Source organism: Dendrobium catenatum, unplaced genomic scaffold (assembly GCF_001605985.2).
Source record: "Dendrobium catenatum unplaced genomic scaffold, ASM160598v2 original_scaffold_125794, whole genome shotgun sequence".
NCBI classification, from domain to species: Eukaryota; Viridiplantae; Streptophyta; class Magnoliopsida; order Asparagales; family Orchidaceae; genus Dendrobium; species Dendrobium catenatum.
This window is the reverse complement of record NW_021444229.1, coordinates 637,850-651,771: the sequence shown is the minus strand read 5'-3', so window position 1 is coordinate 651,771 and position 13,922 is coordinate 637,850. Positions and strand designations below refer to the sequence as shown.

General features: G+C 34.7%; 1 protein-coding gene across 4 annotated transcripts; it reads left to right on the top strand.

The window, feature by feature from the left end:
- The first annotated feature begins 2,228 nt into the window (after positions 1-2,228).
- LOC110100596 (protein CHROMOSOME TRANSMISSION FIDELITY 7) lies at positions 2,229-11,978 on the top strand. 4 transcript variants are annotated; one of them, XM_020828168.2, is made up of 7 exons: positions 2,229-2,943; positions 3,103-3,349; positions 3,438-3,533; positions 3,800-3,874; positions 4,013-4,395; positions 4,521-4,689; positions 11,442-11,978. In XM_020828168.2, exons 1-6 carry the CDS (start codon positions 2,777-2,779, stop codon positions 4,654-4,656), a joined length of 1,104 nt encoding a protein of 367 aa, XP_020683827.1. In that variant the 5' UTR covers positions 2,229-2,776; the 3' UTR covers positions 4,657-4,689; positions 11,442-11,978. The 4 variants fall into 4 exon arrangements, with proteins under 4 accessions (XP_020683827.1, XP_020683826.1, XP_020683825.1 ...); XM_020828167.2 differs by lacking the exon at positions 11,442-11,978 and having other exon boundaries at positions 2,229-2,676; positions 2,747-2,943; positions 4,521-4,790; XM_020828166.2 differs by lacking the exon at positions 11,442-11,978 and having other exon boundaries at positions 4,521-4,790.
- The last annotated feature ends 1,944 nt before the right edge of the window (positions 11,979-13,922 follow it).

Here is a 13,922-nt window from a genome sequence, read left to right as displayed (position 1 = left end):
GAACGTGGTTTTATTCGCTTCCACCTGAAACAATTCCCTCATTTGTCAAATTGGCCAAAGTATTCGTCAAACAATTTGTGGCCAATCAAAGAATTGCTAAGGATTCTTCCCACCTATCCGTGATCCGTCAAATGACGGAGAATCGTTGAAAGAGTATTTTCAGTGATTTTTCACTGAGGATCGACAGATTTCAGGAGTAAACCCTGAATTACTCATAGGGATCTTTCTCGGAGGCCTTCGTCCTGGCCCCTTCTATTCAGCACTCATGCATGATACTATTCATTCATATGCTGATCTGATCCATCGCGTGGAGGCGCAAATTTCTGCAGATGAAGCTATAAATGCTCACATGAAGCAGTTTGAGCAAATAAATGGGAAGCGCAAAGTTGCACCTGGGATGACAAATTCATTCTCACAACAGAAAAAATAAAGGAAGAATGATCTCCCTCCTAGGCCTCCATTACCACGATGTGAACACCGACAGGAGAAGGAGTATACCCCACTCAACAGATCTCGAGCAAATGTATTGATGGTCGTTCGAGATCAAGATACATTAAAATGGACGAATCCCTTGAAGTCGAACACAGGAAATCCAAATCAGTATTGTCACTTTCATCATAGCCGTGGTCACACTACTGAAGCCTGTAAGCAACTCAAGGATGAGATTGAAAGACTTATCCGTCAGGGCTATCTTTGACAATTTATTCAAGATTCAACTACCCGAGAGGAAGTTCGTCTCGCTGGGGGCAGAATCAACAACGAAGACAACCATTGAATAATATTCAAATTGTTGGAGAGATTGAATGATCACACACTTCATGCATTTGTATTAGCAATACTACTTGTCTTGTTGTCTCTTTTATGTTGATTAGGATGTCATTTTGATATCTCTAATGTCTTCTTACAAGTTAAATGTTGTATTGTGTCCGTACGTATATCATATGTGTTGAGTCTCAAAAATAGCGAAGCCTCAACTGTTAGAAAGGCAGAGGGAGAAAATGAGAAGGTGCAATTTTTCTAAAGGCCCAGGGGGGGCCTATTTATAGGTTTTTGAGGAAGAAAGGGGAAGTTATTGCCATTTTCGGAATCCCATTTTTTTAAAATTTTTCTGATTTTTTTGAATTTTTTGGGATTTTTAGGGAAAAAATAGCAAAAAACTGATTTTTTTTTTTTTCACGTGGTGGGGCCCACTTAAGGCAGTGGCAGGCCGGCTGGTTCGGCTACCCGGTCCGTTCTGGACTGGTTTTTCGCCACGAAAAGTCCAAATCCGACGTTTTTGGGGTCCCTAGACATATTTTTCGATGTTCCGGACTCGATTTTGACACTTTTGGAGCTCAACGGGGCCTCTACAATCAAATTTGTGCAAGTGTTCAACTTTCAGAATGCAATTTTTTGCTATTAGGCAAATGTAAGATTTCAGAACAAATATTTTCGGACTCCTGGAGCTTCGACGTCCAAAAATAGGGGGGCAACTGATACGTTATAATGAAATTATCTTGATTGGGCACGAATCTCGATGCAAAATCCAACCTGAAAACTTCAAAAATTAAATCCGGAAGTACCCGAACTCCGATTTCATCGAGCTTATAGTCAAACTGAGCGTCTCGGAAATACAAACCCAACAACACCAAATTCAACCCAATCCGAGCCTAAATGGGTCCAAATCAAGGACCCGAAGCGCTGTTGGAAGGTTCAAACCACAATTTGAGTTACCAAACGGTCTTCAATTTTAACGATTTATACTCGAATCGAATGGCTCGACGAGACGAATCCAACGAGACCAAGATCGCCGAATTCTGACATCACTAAGGCCTTCAAATGTCCAACGAACGGTGCTATGATCGAAGGGTTCAACATCAACCGTCCATTCGACCACTCTCTATTCGCCCCTGATCTCACAACTATTTACAAGCCATGCCACTCTATAAAAATTATAAATAGAGCCCTCATTCTACACAAAGGGAACTCAAGTGAAGAAAGAGAAGAAGAATGGAATAAGAAGAGAAAGGGGAAAAAGAGAATCCTCTCCTCCTCGACCACTGCCTGAGCTCTTCCCGCCGCCTGAATACGCCGGAACTTTGCTGGATTTTTTGGAAACGACGGGATTCTGTAAAACTTTGTAAATTTGCTTCAAGTTGTAATCTGATCGTCCCGATTTGTGGGACGAATCAGTTTCTTGTAATTTACAAAAACACTAGTGGATTTCAGCTGGGCATGGTCCCGTGGAGCGGGAAGCATCGAAGGAAAATCAAGTCGGACTCTCTCTCTCTCTCTCGCTCGCTAGCCGGTTGAGTGTTCTCTCTTCCTCTAATTTGCAGATTGCTATCTTCCATCCATGCAACTTCGGATTCGTGTGGTATGCTTTCGCGAAAGCTAGGGATTTTGAATGTCGTCAACTCAATGGAAATATAAGCCCTCTGTATCTGGATCTAAAGAAACCCTAAAAGTTCATTGCCAAACACGAAGTCGCGTCGGGAGCTCTCTGGGAAAGGCATCAACGGTTTGAAGGAGAAGGGTTCACGACGGGAGCTCTGTGGGGGCAAGCATCGACGGGACCGGTGGCGTGTCAAGGAGAAGATGGGTTCGTGACGGGTTAGGTGGCGGAAGGGGCATCTATCTGCGTGGATTTGAGTTAATTTTGTCCATAGCCCGGATTTACTGAATCCGTGGTTGAAGGTAAAACGGACGATAACCGGGATTTAGGATTCCGTAGGATTTTAAGTTGTCATTTTTTGCTATTTGGCAGGATTTTGGTTAATTATTGTGATAAGCCGAAATGCCGCAACCCAAGATCAGTTCTTTCTTCCAACCGTCCTTTCCAGAAACTCAACATGCACTTCAGGTTCCGAACAAGATGGAGGCTTGGCATCTGCTCTCTGGAGTGATGAATGCTGATTCCCGCTCAGTATTAGCTTTCAAGGACTCCAATTTAGATCCGAAAAGGTATTCAGCTTATGATCTATGTATACCTCAGTTAAAATTCTCATTTGTAGAATACGGTTCTCTGAAGATTTTTTTTTTTTTTTTTGGTTGTCTGAAGAAATTTTTTTTTTTTTTTTTGGTTTTTCTAATAACGATATGGTATGCCTTTGTTCCGATCAGTGATTGTGATGAGTTTCCACCATCAGAACGTTCTTGTGAGTACAAAAAGAGTGGAAGCTCGTTAAATCCTTGTAGAAATCTCAGTAAGAAGAGAAGATACGAACAATACCATTTGGATTTCGGGCAATCCGACTTCATTCTTTACTCATGCTCTGTATGTGGACTCATGTATTCTCGTGGGGTAGAAGAGGATGAGCGGGTTCACCGGAAGTTCCATCAGGACTATGATAGGGGAATTCAGTTCAAGGTCTTTGTTCTTTAACTATCTTTTAACTGTTTTACATTTGACAAGCTGTTGTTGATTAATGTGAATTTAATCTCAAGTCTTATTGCAGGGCTGGCATAATGAGAGAGTAGTATCTGATCCTTGGACAAAAGGGGATCGCATTTTGCTTATTTTGGACAGTGATTCTTCAACTCAAAAACGTTTGGTATTGGCGTTTCTATTTACATTTTTTTTGTAAAATGTTATATACACCATCATGCTCTCCTTAGAGTTATAGGATGACTGTAACAACTTGCAACCTTCTGTAACCTAACCATAAAGGAAAATCACAATTTCAATATATGTGTAGTTGAGGCCTTTCTCCTGCAATACAATTCATCATATTGAACAAATCATGCATCAAGGAAGTGTTTTTTTTTTTGAAGTAATCAACGTCAAGATTTTGAACTTTCACTCTGCTTGTGCTGGTAGATTCAAAAGGTGGTTAAAATGACAAAGAAAGAACTTGGATTTGCTGATGAGAATATCATCCATGCTCTTTGTAAGGTGAACTAGTTTAGTCTACGGAATGGTGGAAATTTGTTTAATCTAGTTGGTTTCATTTAAAAGGAAAAGTTATGTAACTAGGAACTGTTTTGAATTTACTGCTCTTTTGCTGTAACAAATGGCATTCCTGTACTTCAGGTTTATCTCTTCATTTCTGCTCATAGAATTGTTGGATGGCTTGTTGCTGAACCTATACAAACAGCCCATAGAGTTATCCCAAACTCTTCCTCAGGCAATAGCTTTGACAGTGGAATTGCCGAAAGTCCTACGAAAGAGCAAATGGGTATTGCAGATTCAAAGAAATCAAAAGAAACCACTCTTCAGTTTGGAGATTTCAAGTTCCGCAGGGAACTTGTAAAGAAAGATTGCCCTGCAACGAGCACCAAACTTAATAAATGGGATTGCGGTGCTATCATATGTGAAGAGAAAGCCGTTCCAGCTAAGTGTGGTATTATGGCAATTTGGGTCGTGCCATCCAGCAGAAGAAAGAAAGTTGCCACTCAGTTAATGGATGCTGCAAGGTAAAGTCAGCTTGAATCATGAAAGCGAGCAAAGTTGTTTTGATGTTATTTATGTTCTTTATTGTTTCTGTAGCTGATTAACAAGTCGCTTGCTCTTAATGGTTTCAAAATTTCATTTTCTACAGGAAGAGTTTCTGCACAGACCAAATTTTGGATATTTCAAAGTGTGCATTCTCTCCACCTACCTCAGCAGGGTTGGCATTTGCTTCCAGTTATACGAACAGCAGATCATTTCTAGTTTACAGAGCAGATGATGTTTGAACAAAACGAGGATATAAGCATTCTAGAAAATCAGTAATCACATTTTCCGTAATAATTTTTTGAATTCACCATTAATTGATATCCCAAATACTGATACTACATTTCTTAGATTCCTTTAATCTGCTGTTGGGGCATTCCTTGTCTTCAATCTAGAATTAGACCTGCTGAGTTAGTTAATAGTCAACAGTTACAATAATTTTTCTGGTTTTACACCAAACAATCTAATTGAATTTTATGTAATGTGTTAAATCATGAATTGTTCGTGAATCACACCAAATTATATTTAAAATAGTGAGTGAAAAGAGAATGGAGAAATAGAGAGAGAAAAGAAGAATTCAACCGTCAGAAGTTCTGAGATTTCTATAAAATAAACTTGAATGCATAAAATTAAAAAAAATTGAACTCAACCACAACCCCTTATTTATAGATTTGGATAGGGGTTTGAGTGTTACATAATTGATTACATATATATGTATCTATTATAAAAATAAGAGAAAAATATACTAGTTGTATAACCCAATCAGAATGTCCAACTTGATAAAGTTGTACACTGAGCTCCAAAGAAGTCATTGGCTTGGCATATTGATGGTCAAATAGTCAAGTAATTGGTTAATAGTTTTTTTTACAAGTCAACCTTTATTGAGTAGTCACTAGGGATGACTTCATATATTGTAATTGCGAGGACCAACTGATTGAGTGTATTTGTTAGATTGGGATGAGTTTTGAGATGTAGTTGTCTGTTTGAGGCGAGTTTTCTTGTAGATTGGTTAGTTTCTTTTAAATTGAGACCCAATGTATTGAGTTAGCTTGGTTGAAATGGGTTTACTTTGCTTGAACTATGTGTTCTGGATATTTGGATGTACTAAATGCTTATTTATTTATTTATTTTAATAAATTGAAGGCAGTCCCTCAACACAGCGAACCAAAACACCATTTGTTTGGCTCAAGATAGGCATTGATTTTAAGTATGTTGTTGCTTCAGAATAAAAAAATCTCGATGAAAGCATTGATGTTGGCTTAAAGTCATAAACAAGGCAAGGCACAAACACAAGCATCAGTACTTGGGTCAAGAGATCCTGTTGATTCAGAAGTAGAAGAAGGCTTGGAAGCAGGCATGTAACACATCAACAGTTCCAACATAAGAGATGGATCTCTTATAGGCTATACAAGAGAAGCATATCAAAACTAGGCAACTAATAAGGAATGAAGAAAAAAAAAAAAAAAGAGAGAAGAATAGCAAGCTATCCTCTTTCTAGTTTGAGGGCATGAGGACTTGTTTATCACTATTCTATTACATGACTTTATTATCGCTGCTTGAATCCTTCTCCAAATTTGAATTAAGGCATTCCATTTGATATACATATTAGTATCGCCCTCTTTAGAAAAGTCAGATAAGGAGGAAGGCATGGAATTGATAGGGAACCTTAGCCAAGCGGCTAAGGCAGAAGTATGCAAAACTTCTATTTCAAGGTTTGAATCTGACCGATTCTTACAGTGTCATTCCATCCATCCTTTTTTTTTTCTTGTAAGTGGATACAATGTTTTCCTAGGATAAAACATGAGAATTTATGGAGTGAGAGTGACATATATATGGACATAAACTAGCCGTCTTGAGTCCAGTTTCATTCATTTAGACCTATAATATCCACGTTAAACATGAGGTGTGGAGCATCTCTTTGTAGTTCATATCAGTTTGAATGAGAAAATAGATTAAGTTTCATTCATAAACTAGGTCGAAGGTTTGATAGAGGTTGCCTTGTTGGCTTGCGAGTTGCTAGCTCTGTTGTTGATTACTAACCATAGGATAGTGAAAGCTAATATTCCTACTCTTGCTTGTGTGCTTGTTTGTTATTCTTCCTGTTATGAGACAACCTCGACTCAAGCTGACTCCACGCCATAAGTTGTCAAGCAGTTTGGGCTCGATCAATCAGTGAAGGGGAAACCAAAACTTGTTGGAGTTCCTCGCCATCACTTCGCCTAGATCCCTCCAGTAGTAAAGATGCAAGTTGAAAAGGTAACTTTTGTTGCCGAGGTGTGGAGCAATAAATGAAGCAAGTCTCAGAAGCATTCTAATTAGACCTCTTTCGAAAAGGCTTATTGGATTTTAGGGGGTTCCATATGAGAATAGGATATCATTGTCATTGTATGAGGAATTTGAGATCTCAATTGTAAGCTCTATTGAGATTTCCTTTGAAATCCTATTTTCTTTTTTGAATGATTATAGCGCCTTAGAGTAGCTTTTGATGCTGAGCTCTTCAATGTTGTTGAAGTGAAGTAAAGTTTTATGTTTGGAGCAAAAAATTACTTTCAAAAGTTATGCTCCATAAGGCTTTAGGATACCACGTTGAACCCATATTATTTCTAAGGAGGTTTCTTAATTGGCTTATATGGGGTTTCTTGGGCCCATTCCTAAACTAAGAATTCCTTCATCGATTGGTTATTAGATATCAGTGAAAGGAAAAAGTCGATTGGTTACCCGAAATGTAGCAATGAACTTAAAAAGGAAAAGGAGAACATTCTTTGCCTGAAGCTTGCTGAGCAGTCCCTTTATTCTTAAAGATGGATGCTTCACTTCTCATGGTGAGGGGTAGTGTCTTATAGCTAGTTTTGAGGCTAAAATCTTCAGGCTCACATGCTGTTGATCAACAAGGCAACCATCGCTGCGAAGGATGTTCCCTTACCTATTTCTTGAATAGGCTCCCATAGTTTTCAATATTGAAATACAGAACTTTGCCAAGAAACCTAAGATATTATGGTTCCTATGTTTACTCTGAAAATTAGTCATTTTGGAAGCAAAATTTCCTCAACAATAATATTGAAATTCATCTAAAAATCAATGTAATAGTTGCAAAATCAAAAGAAAAAAAACCTGTGACAAATGAAAACTTTGAAGGCCTTTCAAAGTCCTGAATTAATATTAGTAGAAACAATTTGTGTTTCCTTTCAAAAAGCTGGGCTTTGCTTTGTTGTTTCGTTCTGGATTAAGGTTTTTCATTCAAAGTTAGAGCTTTGTTTCAATCACGTTTGTCTGATTGAAATAGTTCAAAACATACAAATATATATTAAATGTTTATCTCGAGATGAGGTTTGTTTGGCTTGAAAATAAAGACCAACCTAGACATGATTTAATGTTGAATAATTGGATGTTAGTTCAATCACATATTGAGCTCATACTCTATCAACTAAAGCGCAGTAGTAACAACTCTTTTTCTCGTTTATACATAAATTGAACCAAATTTGTTTATTATATTCCTTTTGTATTGCATAGATAATTCCATTCAAATTATCCTCTAATTTGAAGTGTTCATATAAATCTTCATGCATGTTAGTAGATAGATATTTGCTATAATTATATATGTGTATATCTGTCGAATTCTTTTTTAACTTATTCTTTTAAGGAAACTACAGCACCACCTAATCCACTATCTAAAATAGTATTCATAAGCTGACATGTTTTCTGTTGGCATAAAGGGATTGATGAAATACAATTATGCTGAGATTATCAAGTTTTTTTTTTGTCTTTCTCTCTCTTCATCTCTCGTTTATTGCTAGTACATCAAGAAAGTTTTGGGGTTATTAGTTGGTCATCATCATTTATCTTCTCTTAATCCTATAATCGTCTTCATCATTTTCATCCTCAACTTATGCGTGTCTTTGTGCTTCTGTGAGCATGATATTATTTCCTTAACATTTCTTGATTAATAAGGCAATCACAAAATTCACAAATATTGGGCGATTGGGAGCTAGGATGAGTGCCAAATGTTTTTCTAGGACTATTCAACCTTTAAAGATAGAAATCTATTAGTTTTTTTATTTCCTTGAAATCCAAGACTAACAAAATTCATGTTGCTTGGTTAGGCCTTTATTTGAAGATGAGTGCAATAGAAGTTTCATATCGCTCATCTAATAAAGATATATTTTTAGTGTTAGGATCTTTGGGGAGAAGGTACCTTTTTGTTTGGTTTAGTTTATGTGGATATTGGTATTTTTTAAGTTTAATTTAGTAAAAAATTAATGAAACAAGTATAACATAAAACAATTATAAGGAATTGTTAGATGATAAGAAATAAATAATATTGCTTAAAGTTTGTTGACTTAGGAAATGTAGATGATAATAAATAAATAAATAAATGTAAAGCTAACATTATGACATAGGAAAAAATATCCTTATGCTAAACGAGAAAATCCTCAAAAAACTTTGATTTCAATAATATTGCTTAAAGCCAGTTGAACCTTAGGAAATGACATTTTTGTATTCCTACACTTGGAGAACAAGATTTGAAATCTCCATTCCCCGTGTACTTCAATATTATAAGTACTACTAGTAGAATTATAAAACTGCATAGATTCAAGGTTATCAATATCTAAAATAATAGGATGATGATGAGTGGGTAACATATTCAGAGGATTTGAATTAATGTTCTTGCATGTAGATGAAGAGTTGAACAAACACATTCTTGGAGCTTAGGACAGCAAGGGAAGGCTCTGATTTCACGATAAGATCTAGAATTTGTTCCTACTTTTTGTGCAAATTTGATTTGAAGTAGGGGGAATAACAACCGTTATGTTTGAAATTATATTTTGATTATTTATATGCTTCCACAACAATAATAACAACATCAAGTCTTAATCCCACTACGTGGGGTCAAATTATTTATATGCTTCTCTTGAATCTTAATATAGGGATCAATACCAATTAATTTCCTAAGTTTTGGCTGAACATTGAAACACCCATAGTAGTTGTGGCAAAAAAGTTTTGCAAGAATGAAAAATCATAGTAGAGCAATATGGTTTTAAATACAGCCTTTTGTTAATCATTAGAAGAGGAACTAATCCACACCTCTTCATACAAAGGAGTAATAATGTCCATTTCAATCATAAATCTAGCCACAAATAATCTTTAGATAGTTGAGATGTAGCATCATCTAGTTTTAAGGGTTTGTGAGAAATAAAATGCAAAGGCTATAATGCGGATTGGTTGAATTAGTGTAAATGATATCGAGTAACTAATCAGAACCAGACCTTTTTTTTTTTTTTAAAGGGTCACTTTTTTGGATACAAACCCGCCTGCTTCGAACCCGGGTTGACCCGCCAACCCATCGTCGTCTTTACTTCCAATCCAACAAAAAACGGCAAGATAGAGGTGATGAAATGGCAACTGGAGGACGGGACGGCGGCAGCAGTCAGCGGCACTCGACGAGGTCACTTGTTTAAATTTAAAGCAGTTAGAAGACGAGACAGTGGCACTGTGTTAGATGCCAGGTGCACTCAGGGGCACCTGGTAGGCAGGCCAATGCATACGGGACAACGATAGCGGCTAGGTGCATTTAGCGGCACTCAGTGAGCGTCATCATGTCAGACACGATCATTCGACGAGACGAGGTCAGTGCGGACAGGACGGTGACAACGACACAAGCCAGCGCAGATGATATGTGACTCACACGCGACGCGATATTCCTGTGTTAAGCCGGGTTGATTTTGGGTTTATGGGTCAACCCAAATCAGACCCGTTTTTTCAAAACGGGTTGACCCTAACTCGGAATTTTTGGGTTGGGTTTGAGTCGGGTTTTCGAGTCATGTAAAATATTGGCACTCCTAACTCTCCTGGTAATTAGCATTACAGGGGGACAAATGGTGACTTTTAGTTGATGTACATAAACTCATGGTCATTCATCATTAAATTTTATAATTATTATATAAAAAAAATAAATATATATATATAGGATCCCTCCATAACAGTGTGCTTTGATGAACAATTCTTAATATCTCAACTAAAATCTATTTATAATCAAATCTATAAAAGATCTCACAAGATGTTATGAGTTGAAGTCTTACCTTTTGAAATGATTTGTCATAATTGAACTCTTGTACTTATTAATTGATTAGTAAAATTCTCTTTGTTATATTACTTTGTACGTTAATCTTCTTCCCATTAACTATTTGCAAAATAAAACTCGAGACATATTCTTATAATTTTTGTGCCCTTATTGAGAACTATAATAAAGATATTGGCAAAAGCACTAATATAAGCAATTGACAAAGGAATCATTTCTCTCTTAAAATTAAGAAAATTTTCAAGAGGAAGAGTAGGCTGAAATTTTGGCTTTACCTAATCAATAATGAGAAAAAGGAGATAATAACTGCCTAACTTGTGAAGAAATTTGTTGAATTCCATCTTGTTTGGCAACATTGCCCTTGCCAATGAATTAGTTCAAAGTTTCAATTCCAAAAATTCACCCAATCATTTTTGTGCGAAGTTAGATATTCAAAAGCTTTTAATAGTGCCAGTCACAAAACTATTATTCAAAAGCTTATGCAAAAAGTAGTTCTTATCAACTTTGCACCATGGATCATTAGTTTTATTGAAGGTATTCCTTTTTTTCAATTATCATAAATGGAGAGATGAAAGGCTACTTCAAATCATTCTCTGGTCTTAGATAAAGATGTTCTCTATCTCCTTTTATTTTTCATCTTTATTAGTGACATAAAATCTTGTATCCTTAAAGACCAATGTATCAAATATAACTTTAGAGGATTCTCATTGAACAATTTGGTTATGAACCATCTCTAAATATTGATGATCTACTTATTTTTGGCATTGTAACTCCTATGAGCTCCTCATGTTTAAAGCCTATTTTTCATCACTTCAAAGGCATCTCAGATCTCTTCTTTAACTTGGATAAGTCCTTCAATAGCTATTTAAAATCCATTGATATCAATGCCTTGCTAAGTATGAATAAGATATCATGACTCTGATTGGATGTAATCTCTTCTATACTTTGCAGGACTTTCTACATCTAATTCATGAGTTTGATCTTAAATTTCCTTCACCACAATGGAGTTAAAAAAACTTGGTACAATCTCTTCGCACATTATCAATCTACTTAAGAAAAAAGGAGGTCTAGGCCTTCGCTCTCTTGACACACTAAAGCTTTGTTTGGGACAGCTTTCTTATTTTTTTCTAAAGTGGCTTCCTCTAGAACTTTTTTGTACTAGAAAGCTACTTTAGAAAGCAGTAAGAATGTAAATTCAAAATGACTTGGAGCCTTTATAATTTCAACTATTGCTTTGCTGACTAGTGTTTTAACTTCTATGGTTCTATTTAGGAAAAATAATATTCATATATCTCCCCACCATAGAGAACTCTTCACTTATCTGCCATCAAAGTGCAAAGTTGTATTACTATATTTGCATCTAGAAGATTTGAAAGGAGTTCAATTAATTTCTATTGGCTATGCATATTTTGGCAAACTGTAGTTGTTGCAATGCTTTTATATTTTTTTTGCTTAAAATTGATGGTTCTAAGTTATATTTTAGAAAGATGGGATTAAGTTGTATTTATATATCATGTATTTTTGTTTGTGTATATATAGTTTTGTAAAAAAAATATTAAATTTGTCCCCCTTTTAAAGTTTTATGATTTAGTATTATATATAACTATTTAAAAAAATGATAGTATTTTTAAAATAATCAACTTGTATCTTTGCTAAAATAAAAATAAAATATTGGCTTTGTTATGGTTAAATTTTATTTCTCTTTGATTGACAGATAGATATTAAAGATGCATTAGAATAAGTAATGAATGCTTTTAATCATCATATTAAAGTAATATTTTAAATTTATTTATTGATATCTTTTTATGATCATTTAAATAAATCTATCAAAGTATGTGCATCAAATTTGAATAAGAAGTGTAGTTGGCAAACCTATAAAGTATTAAAGAATTTATTACAAACATTAAGGATATCACCTCTAATGAATAATTGTATGTTGATTCCTTAATAAACAAAGGTTACTTTGAGTTTTCATAAAATCAGCTAAGTACTAGCCTTCAATGATACAAGCTTCTATTAAATGGATATGCAGATAGACGAGTGTTAAAATTTCGAATGTTAACTTATATGGTTGTAACTTAGACTTCATTTGGGATAATATTCTTATTGCTTAAAGTAAATTTTTAGTATAAAAATTTAATTTTTATGTTAAAAAATTATTTTAAGAAACAGTAAGAAAGCTGTCTTAAATGAATTCCTTAATTTGCATGAGTTATGACAAACAATCTAACCTAATTATAACTTAGGTTTCGTTTGAGATAGTTTTCTTATTACTTTTTAAAATAATTTTCTTGTATAAAAAATTCTAGTTCAAGAAATTTTTATATTAAAAAGTTATTTAAAAAATAATAAGAAAGTTGTCACAAATAAAACTTTAATAAATTTTTTTTAGAAATCTAGAAGTTTAATCATATAATTTATCTTAAAATAGACTAAATTAAAATCTTAATCAATGGTTAAAACAATTGAAGGGATCAAATAAAAGCATTATAAATGTTTGAATATAGTTTGAACATGTCGAATAAGATTTGAATAATGTTCAAATATGATTCAAACAATGTTTAAATATATGTTCGAATTATGTTTGAGAAAGAATATTATATAACATCATATAAAGATCATATGATTTGAATAAGATTTAAACAAACATTGGGTCTCCATCAAAATTATCTTGATTCAATATAACATGAATAAATCATTAAAATGTTACACAATCGATTGGAGCATATGATACAATATAATTCCCATGTTAAATCTGAGGGTCAAAGTTTGTGTTAAACTACTCTGTTCAATTCAACTTCACCAATATGATCTTCTTTTTTGTTGAATGAAGAAAACTCAATTAAAAGATGTTGAAATTAGAAATAGATAATGTTTGGAAGTATAGGGAGCTGTGATTAGTGGAACATTGTTACTTGGTGTTTTAAGGGGAAATTCTTAAGAATGACGGTATAAGAATAGCGAGGGGGCATTTATGAGCAAATTTCAACAAATAAACAAACATAGGATATTTCTCTAATTACAATTATTATGAGTCATATAAAGCCACATTTCCCTTTTTAATTTATGATTTTTTTTAAATCCACTAATATCAAATCATTGTTTATTTGTGAATTAAATGAAGGTAGATTTATAAAAGAAGAAATCATAAATGCCTTATAAGAGGAAAAAAGTATAGTGTCACTCCCAAATATTGGAACTAGATGTTTGACCAAACCCCTTGGGCTTGGCATGCAGAGTAGAGGCCAAAGAGTCCCCTAGAATCATTTTGAGATGAGGTCATACGACATTAGAAAGCTCTGGATGACTCTAGAAGACTCTGAAAGGTTTTACAATATTCAATAAGGTTGTACAAGATTCTAGAATGCCCTGAAAGATTCTAGAAGATTTTGGAAGGTATTGGCATGTTTTAGAAAGACCTATAGTTTTCTA